At 44.3% G+C, this 23,472-nt stretch overlaps 1 protein-coding gene across 1 annotated transcript in view; it reads right to left on the bottom strand.

Moving 5' to 3' along the window:
• pcsk5a (proprotein convertase subtilisin/kexin type 5a) overlaps positions 1–23,233 on the bottom strand; it is a 33,210-nt gene extending 9,977 nt beyond the window's left edge. The window contains exons 1-29 of the mRNA XM_053411747.1: positions 23,084–23,233; positions 21,084–21,188; positions 19,543–19,611; positions 19,151–19,294; positions 18,771–18,847; positions 18,424–18,512; positions 18,144–18,316; positions 17,710–17,916; positions 16,568–16,668; positions 16,338–16,441; positions 15,918–16,038; positions 15,484–15,672; positions 13,579–13,715; positions 13,310–13,432; positions 10,911–11,013; positions 10,502–10,692; positions 10,192–10,276; positions 9,624–9,727; positions 8,961–9,099; positions 8,626–8,741; positions 8,152–8,254; positions 6,520–6,656; positions 3,952–4,152; positions 3,732–3,800; positions 3,521–3,563; positions 3,167–3,309; positions 2,124–2,324; positions 565–648; positions 246–444 (exon numbers count right to left, since the gene is read on the bottom strand). Of these exons, the coding sequence (XP_053267722.1) occupies positions 246–444; positions 565–648; positions 2,124–2,324; positions 3,167–3,309; positions 3,521–3,563; positions 3,732–3,800; positions 3,952–4,152; positions 6,520–6,656; positions 8,152–8,254; positions 8,626–8,741; positions 8,961–9,099; positions 9,624–9,727; positions 10,192–10,276; positions 10,502–10,692; positions 10,911–11,013; positions 13,310–13,432; positions 13,579–13,715; positions 15,484–15,672; positions 15,918–16,038; positions 16,338–16,441; positions 16,568–16,668; positions 17,710–17,916; positions 18,144–18,316; positions 18,424–18,512; positions 18,771–18,847; positions 19,151–19,294; positions 19,543–19,611; positions 21,084–21,188; positions 23,084–23,233 (3,707 nt within the window). The remainder of the gene's footprint in view (positions 1–245; positions 445–564; positions 649–2,123; positions 2,325–3,166; positions 3,310–3,520; positions 3,564–3,731; positions 3,801–3,951; positions 4,153–6,519; positions 6,657–8,151; positions 8,255–8,625; positions 8,742–8,960; positions 9,100–9,623; positions 9,728–10,191; positions 10,277–10,501; positions 10,693–10,910; positions 11,014–13,309; positions 13,433–13,578; positions 13,716–15,483; positions 15,673–15,917; positions 16,039–16,337; positions 16,442–16,567; positions 16,669–17,709; positions 17,917–18,143; positions 18,317–18,423; positions 18,513–18,770; positions 18,848–19,150; positions 19,295–19,542; positions 19,612–21,083; positions 21,189–23,083) is intronic.
• Positions 23,234–23,472: the final 239 nt, after the last annotated feature.

The following is a 23,472-nucleotide window of genomic DNA, read 5'->3' as shown; positions in this document are numbered from 1 at the left end:
TCTCAGTCTCAAGGATTTCACAGTTTAATGAATATCAAAATGGAAACTTCAAAATGGAAGGCCGGCAAACACGTCTTCTGACATTTAATTTCAGACTCCTCAGAGGACGTGTCAAACATCTGGCATAGTGTCAAAAAACGTGATTTCAAACCGCAGAGATAAAGTCCCACGGTCAATGTCACAGCATGTGAACGCAGGTAAATAGGATCTAAAAAGCAAAGTCAGCGGAAGGCTTGACTCCTGACCTGACACACTGCTGGACACACTGTCCGTCCTGCAGGAACAACGGAGCCTTGCGAGTGCTCAGACAGCGGGTGCAGCGATGAGCGTCCGCACACTGTAAACAGCCGGGGGGGCAGGCCGCGCACACACCGCTGAGCCGGCTGGCGAAGAAACCCCCCGGACACTTCGACACACATGTTCGCTGCGTGGTCAAAAACTGCCCTGCAGGAGGAAGAGGAAAGAGTAAACATCATCACAGCCGGATAACTTGTGGTGAAGCCAGGAAAACATGAAACTGCTGCCGGCTGAAAGCACAACCTGACCCGTGAGTGCCGAACAGACCTGTTGCACATGTTGAACACTGGTTCATCCCGTCTCCAGAGCAGGACTCGCAGGACGGGTGGCAGTCCTCGCACGCGCCATCATCTGTGGAGTTAACAACACTGTGAATGTTAAATGGTCTGATTGGCTGCTCCTCAGTGCACTGACATGAGTGGTAATGATTTTCTCATCAAACTCTGGACAAGAAAGAGATTTCCACAATTTCTTCCCACACCAGCATTTAGAAAAAGATACAACATCCAACAGAAGTAATTACTCTCGTCACAATCTGACCTAGAGTGCAAATCTCAAACAATCCTACGTGTCTGTCTCGGTCTTATAATAGAAAAATAAAGGGAAAAAGCAAATAGTTTGATGTTGATATTTACTCCAATAAATTCAAAGACGTACACACCTTGAGTGTCCGATTGTTACTGAAAAAACATTATATAATTGGTGTGATGCAAGGGAAATGTGATAAAACTAGACCATGCCGTTGTATGACTCTGAGCAAACTTCAGTTTCAATCAATATAGGTTCTTTTTTTCACACTTGTATGATGGACTAAAGCTCTGACCATTGGAACTTAATCAGTTCATCTTGGAGTCCAAGTATCAAACTTGTCAAGTTTGAAGAAATTTCCTAAAGCAAGACTTGATTTTTTAATTCAAGAGACGAAAAACATGATCAGTTGATCTTTGAACATTTGTCCCACATTTGGAGGATTTCTTCGAGGCAATGGAACATGTTGACAAGCCAAAAAGGGGTTTGTGGCACCGCAACCTTTAACTTTGAGTTCTGAACAGCAACATTTCACAATTTCAAATTAACTTTTGGGGGGAATTTGAGACGATTCCCTCAAGGTGGTTCTGAGCTGTTGCCTTCACAAAACCCCAAAAAAGAAGTACAGACAACCTGTAAACAGGATGCCTCTGGCCACAGGCTGTCTCAGGTGCGGAGGCATGAAGAAAGTCCAGGATCCTACTTTGTAACTGCCTTATCTTCCCTGACCCTCCTCAAAGTTTGGTGCCGATTAGCTGCAGACACGAGTGAAAACATAACCTCCTTGATTGTGAATACAAACTGGCAATTACGCAAAAGCTTGACTGCTTCCTCCAACCTTCTGTTATTCCTGATTATGCACAAAGGTCTGAGGCTTTGATCGAAGGTTTTGTGTTTGCTGAGGTTCGAAGGTTTAAGAATAACTTAAATTCTGCATGTTCATTTCCAAACCTTCGAGTTAACCTATGTGCTTTCCCTCAAAGTTATTTTAGTTCCTATAATTAAGATGTCTTGCCTCCCACTAATCACCATATGTTGTTTTAAGGTCAGTCCAACTTGTTCTTTTGGGGGGAACTAAATGTTCAGCATACAGTCAATTATTTCAAAGTTCGTATCTGGCCGACGTTCAGTGGTCCCGTCTGTTTTGACGACTTAAGTTGGAACAGGGTTCAGGGAACGGAGGCACACAGACCAATTACCCTCCAAGATTTATTTTCTGGCCCCTGTGAAAGAGTCCAAATCCCTGATTCATTATGGGCGGACGCTTGATTAGTGGAATACGTAAGTGTGAGTCTCACCGGTGAGGAAGGTCTTAGCGGGACAGACCTCGTGGTCAGACCCACACGCTCCGTTTTCTAGCGTCCGTCCCGTCTCGCACGACAGACACTCGTCGTCCTCCGGGCCGCTGCACGTCACGCAGTCCGAGTGACACTCCTCACAGTCGTTGGTGTCTTCGTCGCCATAGAAACCGTCGGGACACACCGAGACACACGTCCCCTCTGGGAATGGAAAGGAGACGTTTCTGAGATTAACGCTGTGTGTAACCTACTTAGATGAGCATGTCCACAAAGTTAGCTGCTTGTACTTCACTCATTAGGAGAGGGCCACGGACTTTACACTTCCGAGTCTATTTACGGGTCTTCAGGAATATCAACGTGTATGTTCGAATTATTTATGTGAAAGCCTTTACTGGTTCAAGATTAATCTGGAGTTGGTAATTTTGAAAAGATAGAGAGTGGAGTTTTTCGTTCACTCGGTCAAATCGGTACAACACGGAACAACAGCAAAAATGTTGGTACGAAAGTTGCAGGCGGCATCAACTATAAAACCATTAACATAATTTTACTACTACTCAATGGTACAAATATTATAATAGTAATACTTCATATCCACCTTTTACAAGTGCCTGACTTTTTAGCCAATACAGATCTTTTACTGATTAACATGCAAACCCTTGTAATTATTGTGGCGGTGTGGCCTAGGGGGTAGATTGGTCGTTCTCCAACAAGAAGGTTGCCGGTTCAATCCCCACTCTTCCCCATCTGCATCCCGAAGTGTCCTTGGCAAGATACTGAACCCCTAAATGGCCCCTCATAAATGTTGAGTGTACTAATTGTAAATCGCTTTGGACAAAAGCATCAGCCAAAGGACATGTAACATTGCAGTATTGATACTTTTTACCTAAGGGACATTTTCACTCAGTGCAAGACTTTAATTTGTAAAGGAGTCATTTCATATCAAAGTATCTTCTTTTACTTAAGTGAAGAACGTCGGTTCCGCTTTCCCCGCTGTAATATAATACCTCCTGACTCCATGTCCTGACCCAGTGGGGCGGTGGTACCTGATAAGAAGAGGTCCGTCTCACACCAGTAGCACTCATGTTCATCACAGCTCACACAGCTGTCATCGCACGGGACGCAGGTCATCTCCTGGTCCACGCTGTACGTCTTAGCTGGGCAGTTGTTGTAGCAGCCATCCTGGAAACTGATAACAGACACAGCAGCAGAGAACCTGTGATTATACCTCTCTCTCTCTCTCTCACACACACACACACACACCACACAGGCACACAAAAATCGACTCTACTTCCACAGCAAAAAAAAACGGGTCTTTTCGTTCTGCAGTGAACTGGGAGGCGGAGTGAGTGCAGAGAAAGTGAGATCACACATGGCGACAGCGAGGCACACAGCCTTACTTGTAAAAGCCCTCAGTGCAGGACAGACAATGCCGGGGGTTATCTGTTGAAAGCAGACAAAGAAACTCAGCTCTACAGGTTTAAAAAAGGGCACCACCAGGAAATGCCCCTGAACATGGTCGGCAACACGCCGGGAGGAGAGTTCGCTCAGTGGGCAGTGTTCATTTAGGGACAAAATGAATGTGCTGTGGCTGCAGCGCCTCGGACTTACACAGGACGCACTTGCTGCAGCCCTCCTCACACGCCATGCAGTCGTCATAGTCCGGATCCTCCACCTCCCCTGGGAACAGAAGGGACACATTCAGAAACAATGTGAGGGAGAGTGGAAGGGGGACAGGTGAGAGACAAGGGCTTGTCAAGGTCGTCTCTGCCGCCGCCCCTCTGGAATATGAGAGAACTAGCAGAGTAAACAACGCGGTGACCTTGTTTACCTTCTCCGCACTCCAGCTTCACACACGCTCCATCAGAGACGTAGTAGGAGGAGTTACACCGGAGGCAGTGGCTGGGGCCGGTGCAGAGCCGGCACTGGTCGGAGCACGGCTCACAGCTCCTCTCCTCGGTGTGGTAGAAGGCCTCTGGACACGCATCCAGACACTGAGCTTTATACAGGTAACGCTCCACTCCAAACTTATCTGCGGGGACAAACAGCAAATGGTGGCGTGAAGAAGTGCGAGGACGATATGTGGTTGAACTTCGGCTTGCTCGACTTCCTGCTCATGATTGGGTTTGGTTTCCCTACAGCTATTTTTATTTTCATTTCAGCCCAGGAGGTTTTGGTTTCGTCTGTGTTTGTTTGTCGGTTAGTTCACAGAATTAGGCAAAAAAATACTGGATGGAATTCCACTACAGTCAGTTAGCGTCAACTTATCATTTAACTAAAGGAATAGGATAAATTATACTTGGGAAAAGGTATAAATGTCAGTTGTTTAGACTTCAGATGCCCAAAATCAACTTTTCTGTATTAACAATGCACGTGAAACAGGTCACTCATAGATGAAAATACCACATGACTCTACAGTTCCTATTTGGCTCATTTTATCATCTTTCAGATCAATATTTTAGTTTAAATGAACTGTTTCACTCTTGCCTCATGAGCATCGTTTTCAGATGCAGGTACTTCAGACAGGCACAGCTCTTGACTAAAGCTGATTTCAGACATGGCCTGCGGGTAAAATCCGCAGAATTGGCTACAGAGTTTACCCAGACTTTGCCTTTCACACATGCACAACACAGTGGGAGGTATTCCGCAAGGACGCGTTCACAACAGCAGAGACAGTATCAACGAGAGCTACGGAGATCACGTGATTTTTATGACAACCGTCGTCAACTCTTATCACCACCAACTCTAGACATCTTCGTCGCTGTCTTCTTCGTGTATGACAGCGCGATTTCACCGGGAGATATTTGTTTTCTTTTTGTTTTATTCATTTTTGTGTCTGTCGCACGTTAGAAGTGTCATCAATCCCCCCCCCCCCCCCCCCCCCCCCCCCCCCCACACACACACTCGCCCACCTGGGGGATCCCCTGCTGCGTTGGTTCATATATAGACTTCTCCTGGATTCCTACAGACTTAACACCAGGAGGCCAGGCAGAGAAATTCAGCAGAAACTACGGAGCGTCTCACTCAGACATTTGTGTTCACACATGCTCCGGAGATAATAAAGGATTCAATGCATGACTGAAAGCAGCATGACAAACATACAGGAGTGGAGCATTTAGATACTTGAGTTCAGAGTTGGTTACTTTAGAGTTGGCGGAGACAGGAAGCCTGTTCCCTTCATTAACCTAACAACTTGGTGAGTCCATCCAGGATTTCCAGAGCGAATTTACATTAAAGAAGAGGCGTTTACAGGCAGCAAAGATGGACATTTTAAAAACAAATTATACTTCTATAATAATTATAATATTTGAAATTTAACACAGGATCCAGACTAAAAGCAACAGATGCAGCTGCCAGATGCAGGAAGAACACAGCCAACTATGTGAATGCATAACTGAACAGGTTTATCATATCACTGCCCAATCATTAGTGCCCGGGTAGATCTGACTGTAGCTACACTTGTGGTACATTAAAACTTAATGATGATAATCTAATTCAATCATCTTCCGCCCCCGCCATATCAAAATATTCAATCAGTCCCTGTTGTTCGATGATATTCGTATACAAAAGCACAATGAAATCACTTTCATATTGCCTGCAGCCAAAAGGAAAAAAACAAACAATTGCAGACGGGAGGGAACCCTCCTACACAGGAGTGCACTCTCAAATAATGAGGGTCACTCGATAAAAGACTGTCAGGGAAAGCCAGGGGGGGATTCCTGTCGGTGAACACTCTCTGGAGAACCTCTCACGACCCGCCCACCATGCGCCGAGGGATCTTCTCAGAATGGTGAGGTCATCTTAACAGAGAATTGATTGGTCAGTGGGCGGTATTTGTTCTCTCGAGCATAACCTGCTTCAGAGAAGGTTAGGTGTGAAAGCTACCATGGCGATGTACCCCGGGAACACCTAAAAAACCCGGCTTCCTGAAGTTACCTTGTTTCAGAACCCAGAGCTCTGAAGGAGAATATACATGTATTTATGTATATTCTCCTTCAGAGCTCTGGGGCGAAAACTGTGTGTGTTTAAGGATCAGCTTGTCTGTACAACAGTACGTACATGGATTGGTGGAGTGATTTGACCTGTTTTACATTGAAGTGCCTGGAGAAAGAAAAAGAAAAAAAACTTATCTCTATCTCCCACAAGAGCAAATAATAAACATGATCAGCAATATGTAGAATTACAGTCAGCAGATTATGAGACATAAATCAACAAAAATCTAAAGTTCACTATTGCATTCAAACCCAAACTGTACAGTGTGTTCTCTCTCTCTCTCTCTCTCTCTCTCTCTCTCTCTCTCTCTCTCTCTCTCTCTCTCTCTCTCTCTCTCTCTCTCTCTCTCTCTCTCTCTCTCCCTCTCTCTCTCTCACACACACACGCTCTGATTTCCCTCCCTCACCAGTGTCACAGCTGCCGCAGCTGGCGGGCGCCGGGTCCGTACAGGTGGCACACGTGTGGTCACACAGGTGACAGCGGCCGCCTGACTGGTACTTGCCCTTGGCGCACTCCACCCCGCAGACGCCCTCGTCCAGAGCCCTGCAGCCGACGACAACAACAACAACAACAACATCAAAAGACTTTCTCACTCCGGTTGCAAATACCACAAAAAATCCACACATATGAATTATGTCAATGCAAATGAGTTGGGCTCATTAACAACCCAGCATGTGGTAGGGTCCCACAGATGTAGATGAGCACTGACACAGGGAGAGGAAAAGAGGAGTGGGGAGTATTTGAATTTTAAATATACAATTACCATTCAATCTGTTCATATACTGTATATACACCAGCAACACTAACCTAACCATGTATGTATACATTGGAAGTCTTTTATCATACATTGTTAGTTATTTTAATTTTCTTCTGATGAATTATGTAGAAGCAAAGGAACATTATGTCTTATTCATACTCAAGTGGGCGACATTTTCTTTCTGTATTTATACATACATAATTAAAGTGAATGTCACATTTCTTTTAGAGGAAAGTACATTTGTATTTTGTCAGGGCAAAAACAAATACAGATTTTTATTAGCAGAAATCAGCCTTTTGGCATTCGCCCTTTCAATTTGCTCAGTTGGTTTTAAGCAAGTTTACATGAAAACTACTCGATGGATAAACATGAAACTTGGTGGAAGGATGTTGTAATGATCCGAAAAATAACCCATAAAATGTTGGTTTGGATCCGGATCAGGCGGATTTCTTTAACATTTTTATTGATTTCTCAGGGATAATAAATAAATAATATGTGGATCTTGATCAACTAATTTGGCAAGTTTATTATTAGTCTATCAAATGTCCATCACATCTTCTCAGAGCCCAAAGTGAAATGTCTTGTTTCGAAAAAGTCCAACACCAAAATACATTCAGTATTTAATTATACATGAAAGAGAAAAGCAGGAAATCATCACACTCAAGAAGCTTGCCCAAAGAACATTTGTTCTTTTTTCACTATTTGTGATGAAAACCCACCAAAAATGAAATAAAAAATAGAGAAGGGGCAGATCCAGGGTCAGGGCCGTGGGGGCACTGGCCCCAGCTGAATCGGAATGACCCCTGAAGCCCTAACAATAATACAAATAAATATGACAATTTGTTTAAGTACTTTTTGTTAATTACACAATGTGGTGGAATAAGGAACGACTTTCAAAATATATTCAATGATGTATTGTTGTGCGCCAACCTAAAGAGGGAATGAGTGAAATGAGTGCACCCTAATCAATCAGGAGCTGTGTATGGATGTTGGGGAGAGTAATTGGGCTCTCTTTGTAAATTATTTAGAGAAATCCTAGACTTGCCACTGTTTTAGAGCCTTTGTTTAAAATGAAAAATATTTAAATAACGTGAACAGTTCAATTATTTACACAGACTATTATAGTGAAATCCTCGTCTTACTGCCTTTGAAATTTACACACCTAATTTATCTGTGAATATGAATGTTATTTACTCTACATCTTGGTGAAACTAGTTTTTTGCCGGATGTGATCATTTCCCCTCTGACCCCGGATCTGTATACAAGTCAGGTCCAGCTCACCGTGAAGCCACGCAGCTGATGCAGTCCTCGCTGCGCGGCCCTGTGCACTTCAGACACGTGGCATCGCACGCGTGGCACATCCCGTCACCGTCCTGGTACTCTCCTGACAGACACACAGCAAGAGAACACAGCGCTGACTCAGGACTGAATATCTTATCTGAGGCACTGGAGTGGGCTTAATGTCAGAGGCCAAAGAACGGAAGCTGTGTTTACAGCGCGCAGCTCCATGTTGTTTGTTTATGAGAATAAACGCAGATGACTTATGGTTGAGTCACATTACGTATCACATCACCAACACATAAATATACATAGATATGAAATGTCAATTATAAAAAGAGCCTTTATCTTCGCAGACGACACAAATTCAGTAAATGGAAATAATTGTGTTTTACAGTTAGAGAAGTTGGAGTAGTAAGTGTATGTGAGGGGTTGCACTGTATTTATCTGGGAGGGTGATGATGATGGTTGACTGACCGCCTGTGCACACAGTGTCGACAACACACACTCCCTCCTGCAGCCTGTGACCGCTGGAGCACCCGCTGCAGTTCCCCCGGCTCGGCCCCACACAGATGAGACAGCTGGCGTCACACCTGAGGAGTGGAGCGCAGAGACTGAGCACGCAAACACACAAAGTGACCACGGAACAAGTACACTCATTCAGAGGCATTACAACAAAGGCAAGGTTGAAAACAAGCACACACACACACACACACACACACACACACAGAGAGAAGCCAACCAGCAGAATAAGGCCTGCCATCAGCAGATAAACAAACCACCCACATCTGAACACACACCAGTGAACTCACCTCCTACATATCCTGTGCCCATCAGCTATCTCTGGGCTTGGCTCTGTGGCGTAGAAGCTCGCACTGCAGGAGGACACACACCTCCACTCCTCCAGCAAGTAGCCGTCCGCACAACGGTTGCACGCTTCAACACCCGCACCTGAAGCCGCACGAGCCGGAAAAACAAAAGGGGATTTTAAACTATAGCACTTTATTAATCCTGAAGGAAAATCCTCTGGCAGCTTGTTCCAAGAATTCAGTACAGAACAATATAAAGTATAATAAAGTAAAAAAGAGTATAAGTGTATTGTAACCATGGGTTTGTAAGTGAGATAAATTAAGTGTATACAGAGTAATGCATAAGCAGTGCTAGATCTTAATATACATGAGAGAAAGACACTATCTGAAAGGGCAGTGGGTAGAAATGAAACGATAAAGGAGTAAGAAAAGTGGGATATTGCTCATGATATGGATTTAATGTGCTGATGAACAAAAACAGTGATGTTACACAAATTGAATGTGAATGGTGTTATAAGCATGAAAAAGAAAAAAGCTGCATAATACCGCACTATGCACTACTGTGTATGTTGTTGGAATAATTTTGATAATTACAAAGTGTGATGTTTTTTAATGTAAGTCAATGCGGTTTTCACACAGTGGGAGACCCTCCAGCTCTGCCCTCACCTGCACAGGTAGCACAGGCCTTGTGACAGGGCTCGCACGTGCCTTCCTGCTTGTCGTGGTAGAATCCGGGCGCACAGCTCCGCTGGCACCGATTCCCCTGCAGACTGGAGAGGGCGGGGAGAGCATGTGGCACCGTTACACACACACAAACACACACATACAGCTAATCATGTGACACCATTCTGATGACTCATTGCCTTTTCGACTGCAGGCTCAGTTTTCCAACCCACAGCACACCACCACAGGCACTTGGTGGACTGACTCACCGGGCACTGTACTCAGGGAAACTTCTAACTCAACAATATGGTGAATTTGTCTAAGATGTTTTTTCTTCTTTCCTGTGATGATTTAACAAAAAATGGAAATCCAGATTGTTTTTCAGAGCTGCGTATAAACAGGGAAGGATGACACACGGTTTTGAATACAGCGCTGTAGCCCCCTCTAATTGTTAGGATGCTGCAGAGGGAGTGTGTAAACAGAGAGTCGGCTCTGTCTGTCAGCGGCTGCAAAAAAGGAGCAGTGTTTACCGAGCACTTAATTCAAGCATCCCTGGGAGAATCCTCCTCACCTTGTGTCTGGACTGCATTCTGTGCAGATGCTGTAGGAGGTACACTTCACGCAGTTCTCGCCGCACTTCCTGCACGTGTTTGTGTCTGTGGGGAAATCAAACAATACACAAGGCTAATGCATCAGAGCAATGAATCAATCTTACTCACGCAGCCATCAACGGTGCTTACAACAACCGACTGTTCATCAGGAGGCGTGCACAGCTGGATCCAAGCAGCTCTTTGGTGAGCCACGAATCCTTAAAAAGGTTCACTCAAGGATATTTCTCGTGCAAAAAGTTTGAAATAAGGCTTTTGAGCCAGAAATCCAACCATGGTCGAGGTAGTAGTTGTCCCCGCAGACGGCCGTGCAGGTGTTGGTGCCCTCAGTCAGGTGGTGACCAGGTTGACAGGTAGTGCACTGGTCGCTACGGCTCCCGGTGCAGCTCTCGCAGGAGGAGTAGCACCTCTTGCAACGCCGGCGGTCGCCCCAGAATCCTTTGGGACACTCCGACACACACATCCTATTGGACAGGCAAGGACCAGAGCACACAGAGGACAAGAGCTATGATGCTTGACATAAATGAAAGTGGAGAAAAATTGTTTTCACCGTCATAAAGATGATCGTGAAAAAAATATACAGGCTCATATACACATTTTTCATTGCACAATTTTCATCGCAGCGACCTCCTGATTCCACAGTACACTGCTGTCTGGATGGACTCACAGCGAACATGCTAACCTTGTGCTGTTCTTGAACTTGAGAAAGAAGTGTAAGCACGTGACGCACTGCTGCGGGCCGGGCCCCTCGCAGCCATCGTCACTGCATTCTGGGTCGCAGGGTCCTGTCAGGGCAAATGGTCGCAAAGTCACTGCAGCATCATGGCACCAATGGTGAAGATAATCAAACCGCTGACACAGTTTCACATGATGTGACACATGATGAAACATAACTGAAAATCGGTTTCAATCTGCTGATAAAGGTTTATGCATTAAATGGTTATAAAATGTGATCTGATCCCCCACAAGTGTAAATAATAGACCTTAAATTAAGATGGAGTACGTGATGGCTACCAAAAAGTGAAGCCAAAGGGTCTGAATGGCCCCCTGGTGGCTGGCTGCTGTACAGGTCATGAACCCCACAGCCTCTGTTAGTGGATGGAAAATTAGCAAAACTAAAGGATTCATTTCTGGGATAATTTGGCTTTATTTCCAGATAGTGGGAAGAAGTGGAGACTTCTTCTTGCTTTATCCAACTATATGTACAAGATGGACATTTTAGCAAACATCAGTGTGATAAGAACTACCTTACATGACAAATGCAATTTGGTCCATGTCTACTAACATGGAGGAGGCGTAGTTTATGACCTCTACTGCAGCCAGCCACCAGGTGGTGATGGAGTCCCTTTTGGGTTGCAGTCATGTCGTCCATTTTTATGTACAGTCGATGGTGTAGACAAACCCTCAAACATTAATAATCTTTCATGTCTTTCCACATATTAAACTTTCACTGGTGGAGAAAGTAAGTCAACCCTTGAGTTTAAACACCACTCAAACCTCCTCTGGCAGCAATGACTTCAAACAAGAAACTTCTGGTAGCTGCAGCTCAGACCTGCACAACATTTAGTTCAGGGGGTCTCAGGAGCTCAGTCATATTCTTGGGATGTCTGGTTTGAGCGACTCTCTGGAGCTCATTGCACAGCGTCTCCGCCGGGTTCACATCTGGGCTCGGAGTCCAACAGGAGGACTCTCTGTGTCTGAAGTCCTTCTGCAGCGGATTTACTTTGAAGTGCAGCGTTGTGTGAGTGTCAAGGTGCTCTTTGGCAAACTTCAGACGTGCAGTGGAGTTTGTTTGAGCTGCAGCGGCTTCCTCTGAGGTGTCGTGCTATGACCAATGTGTTCCATGCAACCGCGCATCGTGACAGGGTTTGCTTGACCTTTGATAGAGTCGTGAACAGAGATGCCCACAGACTCCCTTAAGCCCTTAGCTTTAACTCTGGAGGTTGTTGTTTTTTGCCGCATTCTGCATTTTGTCTTTGGAGCTAACTTTAAATGTGTCTGACTATGGACGGAAAAATATCTGTAACCCTTTAGCTTTATGCAAATCAGCAATTCTTGATCGGGAGTTTTCTGAGAACCCTTTTTACTGTGGTTCACATCAGCCGAGGCTTCTTGAGAATAACAAGCTGGAAACAGGGGAATGCTTTTAAGTCAAAGTAGCTGTAGCCCACACCTCCAGTGGGCTTTCTTTGATTGGACCCCAGGTTTGACTCCAGTTAGCTCCTGTCGATGTCATTAGCCTCGGGACTCACATGTTTTTAGCAACCTACAAAGTGAATGTTTGTATTTTTCTTATTCACATCGTACACGACATTTATTGATTTGAGTGTAATGCGCACCTCCTCCTTCTCCTCCTCCTTCTCCTCCTCCTCCTTCTCCTTCTCCTCCTCCTCAGCAAACCTGTACATTGTCGCTTCCAAGGACTGATTATAATAATTTTTTAGTTACTGATTAATCTGCTGAATATTTCTCCCAGTTAATGTATTGATTTATTAATTACTAATTTATTCTATGAAAAGTCAAAAACAAGTAGACAATCCCTTCTAAAACCATTTATTTATTATTACAAAATTATTACAAAAGCTTTTTAGAATTGATTGACATCAACTTTTATTACACTGACTAATCTTATTTATTTATTTGATAATCAAACTTTTTTATTGTTCTATTTTCTCTGCTCATGTTCAATAACTTTATCTTAATCTAACTTTGTGACATTGTTAAGATAAATGCTATATAGATAGAGTTTATGATGATGATTTTTATTATTGTTATGATTAATATTGACTTTAAATGTGTTGTTATCTTGTTTTGCTGCAGCAAACATCATTAAATGATACATCACATATAAGAGCCGAAAATACTGTCACTTTAATATCTGGTTTGATAAATTATGATTAAAACGGTGGTCAGCTCATCAATTATGTGACTAATAGTTTTCATGTCTGCATCGTTTATTTGTATAGAGAAATGCTTCCTCACTCTTACCATAAAATAACCTGAATCTAAAAGGCACTGTAAGTCTCCATTACAGTAGAGTACATTTAGCTGCTCTTTGAATAGTCTGAGTACATGACTCACCACTGTATTCTTCGGTGAGGTCACTATCCGTCAGCATCTCCGCTGATCGGGCTCGCTCACGATGCACCGGGTACGGCTGCTCTGCGGTGCCATAAATCACCAGGGACCACTCCTTCAGCATCCCTGAGAAACAACAGAGAAACGGAAAGAGGGCGAGATAACAGGTCGGTCCCGCGAGGCCTGGACTGTATCTTAGCTGCCGCCGCGCTGGCTGAACTTCAATGCCATTGTTTTGTAATACTGAGATGTTAGGAAGAGTAAGAGCAGACCTAGTTCGGCGTCGTCTCTCTTCTGAGAGGGAGTATCTTTGATTTCCAGCGTCCATTCCCCGGCTGCCTGCTCCCCCCAGCAGTGAGTCGTCATCAATTCCCAGTTGTGGAATCCCTCAGTGGAGTTGTCGAGAGGCCTAACACAAAATATGACATAACCATACTGCTGCTAAAACAACTACAACCGTCCTTTTTACTACTACAGCTACTGCTGCTTCAAATAATACTACTACTACAGTGAGAATTATTCAAATCCTTTACTTAAATAAAATAATAAGGCAATGTAGAAAAGCTCTGTCATTAATAAAATCCCCAGATCCAGTTTTACTTATTTAACAGAAGATTATCAGTAAAATGTAAGAACAGATAGCAAAAGTATTCATTTAGTGTTTTTTTTTCCAAATCATTTCCACAAACTGTGAACACTACACTGACACTGTTTACATGGATACAAAGATCCTGACTGTTGACCTAATTCTGAATAAGACATTTTTGATAACAATGTTTACATAAATAACTAAAACGATATTCCCTTCATAGTCATGTATGTCTATGTCACAAAATATATGGAAAATGTAGTTAGAATGTTATACTGCAATTAGGATGTATATATTCCTACAAATGACAAAGGTCAGAATACTCCAAATGTTTTATCAGAACATCGGTGTCCATGTAAACATAGTGACTGACATTATCATCTTAAACGGATGATACTGGGAGGTCTTTAGCAAACAGATGCTTATTTACACATCCAGCAGATACAGAGGGACATTATCATTCATTTGGAGTCATGTTTCTAGCCAGCCAACAAATTCAAATTCAATATTCACTCCGTCTTCTCTCCTCCAGCTCCCGAGGGAAATATCAGGCTCCTTAGCTGCTAAATGCTTCCACTATGTTCACCAGCTAGATGCTTGATGTGATGCTCTGCTGTTTGGTGCAGAGCAGGTCGGGTGCATTGGGGTTTTAATAGTTGTTATATTTTTAACCTGTTATTGCCGGAAATTAAATTGGTGACAGCGGAGAGGGAACCAGTAACGTAGCAAATTCTAAAACAGAAACAACGAGCTGAAAGACACCAAAACGCTCCGTAGAGGTAAGGGGAGCTGCAGAGTCGTGATGATTCAGTGCAGGTTCCAGATCACACATCAAACAGTTTGACTAGAGCAGCTTTAAGTAGGCCACATGAGCAGCAGCAAATAGTAACTTTGCCCCAATGTGATTTGAACGTGCTTTAATTAGCCATCAACACTTTGTTGCACTTTTCATTGTGGTGTATTTTTTGCTGAAAGTGGCAAGAAAAATGCTCAAAATTAATTTGGCCACAGACAGTCCCTTTGAAACACCATGTGAGGAGCGCTCTTGCAGTTTTCCAGTGGTATTTGCCAGAATCCTTTATCTCCCTAATGGGACAAGTTGCCAAGCTGAAGAATTCTGCACTGTGGAGTGGCTGTAAAGATAAATGACACTCATATGTCATTTATCGTACCGATGGTTACTTTTAACGGGTTCATGCACTCCTGCCCTCCACTGCTATATTATTACACCGCCTTCTCATCAATAAAAAAGTCTGGCAGATCCCGAGCCAACATGGAGCAGCAAAATCAAGCATCTCAAGGTTAATTCATTTCAAAATAGATGCCGCCCTCTTCCTCTCCCCCTGTATTTTATGGGAAAGGGAATGGGACATTAGAAAACAAAAGTCAATTCAACTAATGCAAACTAATGCACCCAGAATTAGGGCAGGACAATTTCATTTTCTTGCTTTCAAACTGAAAGACAACACAACTGAACTAAGATAAGAAACAAGCCATGCATACACTCATAGATGATGTGAAGAGACCCTGTGTTAAAGCTACCTGGGCAGGGATAATTATTGTCGGATGAAACATGGCTCTCTGTTACCTGTTAGCTAGCAGCTGCGACACTGTGCCTGAAGGTGAAGTGAGCGTAATAGAAAGGTCGCCGCGGCGGCCGTGAGTGATGGTAACACATACGACGACATGCTCCACATAAACAACGTGCTGCCGGGGTCGGTCGGAGCAGCCTGTGGCCTCATAGGTGGACGTCAGCGCCGGGCCTGGATGAATGGCTCTGTCATGAGACGGAGAGAAGAGAATAAAACAGATGCAGTGAGCGGCTGAGAGAAGAGGAGACGCGGAAAGCACAGAGAAGCGTGAGAGTTACGGGGAGAGGTGGCGTAAAGAAGAAAGTGACACACAATAAAGAGTCCGAGAGGGATCTGTGTGAGAAGTGAGAGAGACATAAATAAAGGGTGGTAAAAGAGGAGGATTCAAGGGGAGCCCCGGAGCGGAAGCAGAGATCTCTTGGTGAGATACCTGCTCGGCTGGATGGGAGCCTCCTCCGCGCACTCGTGCTGCGAGGGAACTTGCTTCCACCGCTCGGCCTCCTTCACCAGGCCCTCAGCATCCAGCAGGCCAAAGCCGTACAGGTGGCTCACTGACAAACACACACATGACACATTGGATGGGGCTTAAAAGACACTGTAGCTTTAAAAAGACTTCACACACTCAGGTATTTATCACTGTTCTGCTCACAGGATCTCAGTAGTTTCATGCTCAGTGTTTTATAGTCTCCCTAAAAATAAGGGCCAGGAGAACATTTACCAAAAATATTCCTATTTCCGCTCATCTCTTTTATTAGAAGTTTCGAGATGATTGCGTCAGGAAGATTATTGTTCACATTCTCTAAACTGCTCACAAAGAAGAGGGGAATTCGGCCTCTGATGGGAATAATACCTTCGTATCCGGCTCCATTAACGGCCCAGTCGGGTGCGCTGAGATGATGAGCTTTTGATGTGCGAACGATAATGTGCTGCACGTCCCTCCAGGTTAGCGAGGGGCTGAGAATAGGTCACACGGTGCAAAGCATCATACTCTCATCCCCCCCCCCCCCCATCAATAGGAACATGTATTGATTTGAAACTGTGCCTGCATGTATGGATTTTGTGTGTGTGAAAACTGCTTACTTGGCATCCAAAGTAAGAGCGATGACACCTGCAGCCATGGAGGCGGAGAGGGAGGAGCCCGACTGGGCCCGGCGACAGCTCTGCTGCGGGCCCAACGTTATCTGTCGACGACAACACGAGGGTTGGAGTCATCGCATTGCGGGATCAGAAGCTTTGCTTTAGTGTTTCTATGTATTTCAATATATGAGATCATTGCGGAATTGAGCTGAATTACTTGCAATGTTGCACATCAATGACCAGGACTGATTGCAGAGCAGAGATGCAAGCAGAAGGCAGAACATCCGAAAACACTTTTAGCATAAATGACAAGTCAGATTTACATATTTTATATTTCTAATTTTAATAAAATGTTTTTATTATTGAATCATTTTCAGAAGTTTCCTGATACAAACAATATAACTTGGTTTAAAGAGAATACTTGTTAGAAATGTACTTCAAAGGAGAATCATCTTTCACACTATTCATCCATCAATCCGTCGTAAATGTTCATTGTATTGCAAGTTGCACAAAGATACATATCTGTGTGAAGCTTGTAAAGAGTTCTAGAAGATTATTCGTTAAATGGACTAATTAAATTGAAGAATCAATGTGCAGAGCGCTCCTGCAAATGGTCACTGAGAGGCGCAGTGAGAGTAACAGAACTTAACAAGCCTCTTGAGTAAACTGATTTACAGTCAATGCTCACACACGCCACATCATTGCATTTGCTTATTTGACAGTAAAACGTATTATTATGACGAGAGACACATTATGTAAACTAAATTGCTTTGTTTTTGATAACTGGCTGAAAGACTTCATGGATTTATTGTGAAGGGAACGAGCAGCCTCAGAACTTGTTGTGGTGACAATGGGCCTTGGATTTTATTCACGTTCATATTTGGAAAATTTGTTTCAATAATTAGTTGGTTCATTTTTTATAATTTTTTCTGTTGTATCTGTTTGTTTGGGTAGCATGCATGTTGTTGTACATTATCTTTGAATGTGATACAGTGCTGTTGTCAGTCAGTACATGGATATAAAGTGTGCCAGTGTTTAGTCCCTGTCATATATGTTTACAAACGGCCAATAAATAAGTCTCATTTATATTTTGTGGGTATTTAACACAGAGGATGTTCCTTGTGCCCATCACAGCCTCGACTCACCAGCTCCTCTGCGTCTCCGCCGGTGTAAGCCGTCGCCAGTGTGGAGGCGCACTGCTCCAGGTAATCTGGCCAGCTTCCACGCCAAGTGCTGCTGCTGATGGAGATGGTGTAGATACTGCTGCTGTAGCCGTCACAGGAGCAGTGGTCACCCGACTGCCCACCGTTCCCCGACGCCCAGACGAAAACAGAGCCCCTCCCCTGTCGGCCCTGAGATTAATAGGGAGACGCAGACAGAGGTGATTAATTTATTAATGATATTTGCACATTGATGAGGAGAGACCGATAAGCCCTTGAGGTAAATATACAGCCGCAGGTAGGACGCAGTCATAAACAAACACACACAGTCAACAAGACGCCCCCCCCCCCCTTCTCTTTCACACACAAAGTCTCTCTCTCTCTCTCAGTCTCTCTATCTCTCTCTCTCTCTCTCTCACTGTTTTAATGCCATTCTGTAAAGCGAGATGAGTCAGAGGCCCTGGTCCCTCCAACGTGGCTCCGTCATCCTCTGGCCCCCAGCTAGCTAAGTAAATATCAATATGCTGAGGTCTGAAGCTCAGCGAGTGGGCCTCTATGATGTCTGTCACATCTCCATCCAGCATGCGGATGCCTACAGGTAAGGAGGGCAGAGGATACACGTTTGAGAGCATTATACACAAAACTCTGACCTACAGAAGTCCTTGGGCGCACGAGTTTCATGGCGTCACATGCACTCACCGCCTATCCGTGCATGGAAAGACACTCCGACCGTGCACTCGGAGTTATTCGCGGTGGCAACAACCATCCCCGCACACTGAGTCCCATGGCTTCGGAGAAAGGAGGAGATCATCAGAACATGAGGTTAGATGCATATGCATGAGGAGAAGACAGGCTATTTCCGTTACATCAAACCAGTGAGAAGACAGAATTCAGACTGGGGAATTTGCATATCCATATATGCATGTAATTACTAGGGGGGAAAATGGAAAGGAGAGGTTGGCGATAATTAAAATTAGAATTACGAGGGGAGAATGGAGATGGCAAAACAGGTGCGAAAGAGAAATGTAGAAATAAGAGGTGCTCACTAGTTATCAGCGTCGCCTGAGTGATCCGGAGAGGGATCTGGGTCTTGTCCGTTCACATCATAGCTGGCGAGAGGATCCTGAAACAGATGGATAGTTAGCAGCGGCACATAACAAGATGCCAGCAGCTATCTGTCTCTGTTATATCAGGCGAATCACAAAGAGCATTATTCACCAGTCCACTCCACAGTTAAGTGGATCGGACGTTTAATGTCCATTCCAATACTCTTAGTCGGCCTTTCCAAACCTTTGGCCCAAAAGCTCTGCCTCGACCGCATGGCAATATCTGTCTCAGCTCCGCGCTCTTGCACGAAGGGCTCTGCCAAATAGCTTATGATTAATGTCTCCTTCCCGAGAAGGGCGTCCCATCCCGGGGCACTTACATAATTTGGCTTCAGATCCGGATGCTCTCTCTCAATGCCATCATCTAGGACAGACACCACCACACCCTTCCCCGTGTAGCCCCTTGTCCAGGCCGCCGCGATGTTCATGTGAGACAGGCAGCCCTCGGCCTCGCCGCTGCAGTGCTGTGGAGCAAACAGTGGCACATGCAATACAGACCGTGAGGTCAAAGAATAAAACAGGGTCTATTTTAAAACTCTTGTCTGTCTGGGTTTATGTGTCTGTGATTCAGATAGGAGCTTAGTAGATGAATAAAAAAGATCTGACTCACGATGTACCACAGGCTGTTCCAGGCTGGGTCATTGAAGCTCAGCGTCTGGGTGCGGCTGGACCGGGCCCGGGCAGCGGGAGGGCGTTTGGGTTTCATGTCTGCTGAGATGTGACTTGCTCTGGAGCTCCTCTTTGCTCTTCTCTGGACCACCTGCTGCTGGAGCCATTCCACCTTAAAAAGGAACCACACGGTCTGTTAGCCTGTGAAGATTCTCCGTCATCCAGGTCATGGTTGTCACAGGTGGGTAGAGTCGAGGGCAGCTGAACGAGGTTGTACTTGCTTGAAGCCGTTTCACGTCTAATCCAAGATGCTTCTTCAGTCCTGTCAGACGAGTGGGAAGTCCCACGCATTTAATCTAAGTAGGGTCGACCCCACAGACGTTAAATGTCAAGTGTCTACATCCAGGCCCAGCTGCCCTCGATCCAACCTTCCTAGTACACAAGTTTATTTATGTAGACATGTAGCTAGCAGCATGGCCCAATGGATGTCAGTGTCGGTCTGTCAGTTGGTTGGATTGTCTGTTGACACTTTGGTCCAGGCTGAAACAACTCACCAACTATCTACTACTACTACTGCTAACATTCATGGTTCCCAGAGGATGATATCTACTCATTTTGATACTACCTGGACTTTTAATTTCAAAGTTTATCTCATAGACTGTACACATTATAAAGATGGATCACAGCACCGCTCCACAAAAGTGAAGCCGAAGTGCCTCAATCTGGCTGGCAGCAGTATAGGTCACAAATCCTTCCTCCTACACGTTAGTGGATGGGACATAGACCAAACCGCTGTGGTTCCATCCCTCAATAGCTGCTTAGGCTCCAAACACGCAAGATGACAGGGTTCATATGCGGGTTAATTTGGTTTCATTTCTGGACAGCAGGAGGAAGTGGAGACATATCGTCCATCTTTATATACACCTTATGGTTCATCTAAATCACGTCTGAAATGTACTCAGACATTTTAGGACGTCTCCTCCCTCAGCAGCTCACAGTCGGCCACCGTCGTCCCCAGAGAGAAGATTCCCATTTTGGCAAGCCCTCTGGTAAATTACCACGGGCTCTGTGAGGGCAAAGTGTTTCCAAACATAACTCCTTCCAGAAAATAACATTTGGTGTCAGAATTGAAATACAGCTGATATTTGTTGCTGCCAATTGGTCTGACTATAAAGCAGAATATATTATAAATACATATTTTATTGGGCACTTTAACAACAGTGCTGCCTCACCGCACTTCGGGGGTTCTTATATGCGCGTCTATATCACCACCTTTTAAATGAAATATACATAAATAAGTTTGTGTGTAATGTTGCCGCTTATCTAAATCAAACCCATCACTCCCCTAAACATCCTGTAACACGTGTTTCTTCTTTTTTTATTTGTGTTGGTATTCTATGCACATTTCTCTGTAAGAACCTTCTCTCTTCCATGTGCTTATTATCATTTAAATGTGATGCCTAACACTTGACACTTTGGTCCATCATGTGAGGGGGAGGAGTGTGTGTTTTTGTGTAGGAGGGGCCAACACATAGGTGTGTGTGTGTGTGTGCGCTCACGTGTTTGTATCAGTAGGTAGGGAGGGATACGCAGCTGATTAATAATCCAGCAGAGTCTCCCAATCCTCGTATCCCATTACTATACCTTGGTCTCCCTGGCGATGCCACCAGCCACCTCTTCGTTGGACTGGGTGGAGCGCTGCGCCGTCTCTCGGTGGCGAAAGCTGTAGTAACTCTTCAGGTCTCCAATCTGTGGAAACAGACGTTAGAATCGTCCAATTGAATTTGTTTCCAAGTGAAGGAGATCTGCTCATCCTGCTTGGTCACTGCGCTAATCACCTGTTAAATTATGAAGCTGCCTTTGGGCGTCTTTCATTCAAGAGGCTACATGACACCTGTGATAGTTTTTCAGGGGGAAGGTAACCTGAGCCCCATGACTTCAGCCACACTGCTGCTCATGTGTGTGTCTCATATGTGTGTGTGTGTTTGTGTGCCTTTGACACCATGATGTTAGCAAGTTTTTAAGAGGCCTAAGACGCTCGGGTGAAATGTGCTGTCCGTTTTCTTCACCTGACAAGAATAATTTTAGCTCTTAATTTATTTCCTGATGCCTCATGTTGGGAAATTTGCTCTTTGATTTCTGTCCTCAGCTCCATAAAGCAAACTCTTTTTTTTTCTATTTCAAAGTGTCTCTCTGGTTCATCTCACCCACAGTAACACACAGACCCAGGACCTGCAACTTTCATTACAGCCCCTGTCCCGAGGGAGCGTGTGCGTTGAATTTTATGGGCACGGCCTCTAAACCCTGCTCCGGTTTTATTTATTTGCTTTATTATTTATTGATTCCGTTTTTTTATTAGGCCATTCTGCCGGTGCATTGGCGAGTCTGCTCTGATTGGTTCCGGTCTTTCTTTCTTTTTTGTGTACATGAGCACTGACAAAATTCTTTGCAACCCTAATTGAAAGGCAATAAAGCGCTGGTTGTTGGTTCTTCAGAGTTTAACAGTTTGTATAATTAATATTATATCGTCGAGGTCAGGCTGCTGAGATAAAGTCAAGAGATGAGAGAACAGAGCGACGTCTCTGGCTGCTTCACAGACTCTTAATGTAGATGAGCAGCTGCCGACTTCTGACATAAAAAGTTCGTAAAAGACAAACCCCAACAGTGCTGAAGATAATCTAACTTCCTTCTGCTTTATGTTAGAACCTTTCAATTATTTTTTGAACTGATATTATCTACTGGAGATAAACCAAATTTTTTCACAGTCAAACATAATGAAGAAATCTTTACAATCTGGTGAACAAAATGTAATTTACTGCACTTGATTTTGAAGCCCACGGCAATAACCTGGTCCAGTCTTGTGATTTTCAGCCAAAGTCAAATCAGCTAAGCTATAAAATATAGAAAGGCTTATTCATTTCTTTTGCTTTTCACGCCTGGACTACTGCACTACTGTCAATCTTCAGTGTCTCGGCTTCAGCTAGTTTAGAATTCCACTGCTCGCATGTTAACCAAGACCAAGCATAAAGGGCCCATAGCTCCCAGATTCTTGCCTCCCTTCACTGGCTGCCAGTTCAATTGAGGATTGATTTTAAGATTCTTTTTAAAGCTCAGCACAGTCGGACCCCCAGTTATATTATGGAGCTACAAAGTCCCTGTGCTACAATCTGTAATCTAACATCGTCCAAGCAACACTTGGTAATAGCTACTGTAAGTCAAGGCTGGTAACTGAGGGTGACCCTGAGGTTCTGAAACTGAAATAAATAAATACATTTCAAAATCGGAATGGATTTCAATAGATTTCATTTATTTTAATTGTTGTTTATTTTCATTATTGTTTTATCACCTTGTGCAGCCTTGTAACTTTGTTGAGAAAGAGGTATACAAATAAAGTTTACTTTTATATTATTATTATTATTATAACTTCTGTATTGTGTCCCGTTATTTGTTGACTTGCTGTTATTGCTGATGTCTCTCAGTTAATTGTAACATCGAGGCCAACATAATTCTACACAATTATGGGATAGACTGAAAAAATAACAAGACAACAATTAAAGATCAATAATGCAAATGCTTGTTGTGTCCATGTCTGCAGCTTGTGTGTGTGTGTGTGTGTGTGTGTGTCTGTGTTGGATCACACGTACCTGACCCATGTTGGTGAATCCATATTTCTCTGCAGTTCTGTTCACATAACGCAGGTCGCCTCTTATTCTAATCGCCCAGTCGTTGGTGTAGACTGCGGCATGACCGAGATGAAGAAGCGCTAACAAACACAGCGTCTGTGAACGCACCATGGCCTCAGAGGTGTGCAGGCTCCCAGCAATTAGACGGTGCCCAGGTGTCTCATGCAGGTGGAACGCAGCTCGGGGTGTTTGTCATGGTGGAAAACTGTTGAGAAACTGCTGCACGGACACTGAAGAGGTGTTGAGCGGCGGAGGAAGCAGAAGCTGAACCTGGGATGACTTGACTCCTCCACTGGGAACAGGCTGATATCCAATGACTGCTTCAACATGGCAGCCACGGATCAAATATA

The sequence above is a fragment of the Pleuronectes platessa genome, chromosome 19 (genome assembly GCF_947347685.1).
Source record: "Pleuronectes platessa chromosome 19, fPlePla1.1, whole genome shotgun sequence".
NCBI lineage: Eukaryota > Metazoa > Chordata > Actinopteri > Pleuronectiformes > Pleuronectidae > Pleuronectes > Pleuronectes platessa.
The sequence above is the reverse complement of the archived record's forward strand: the minus strand, read 5'-3'. Positions and strand labels throughout refer to the sequence as shown.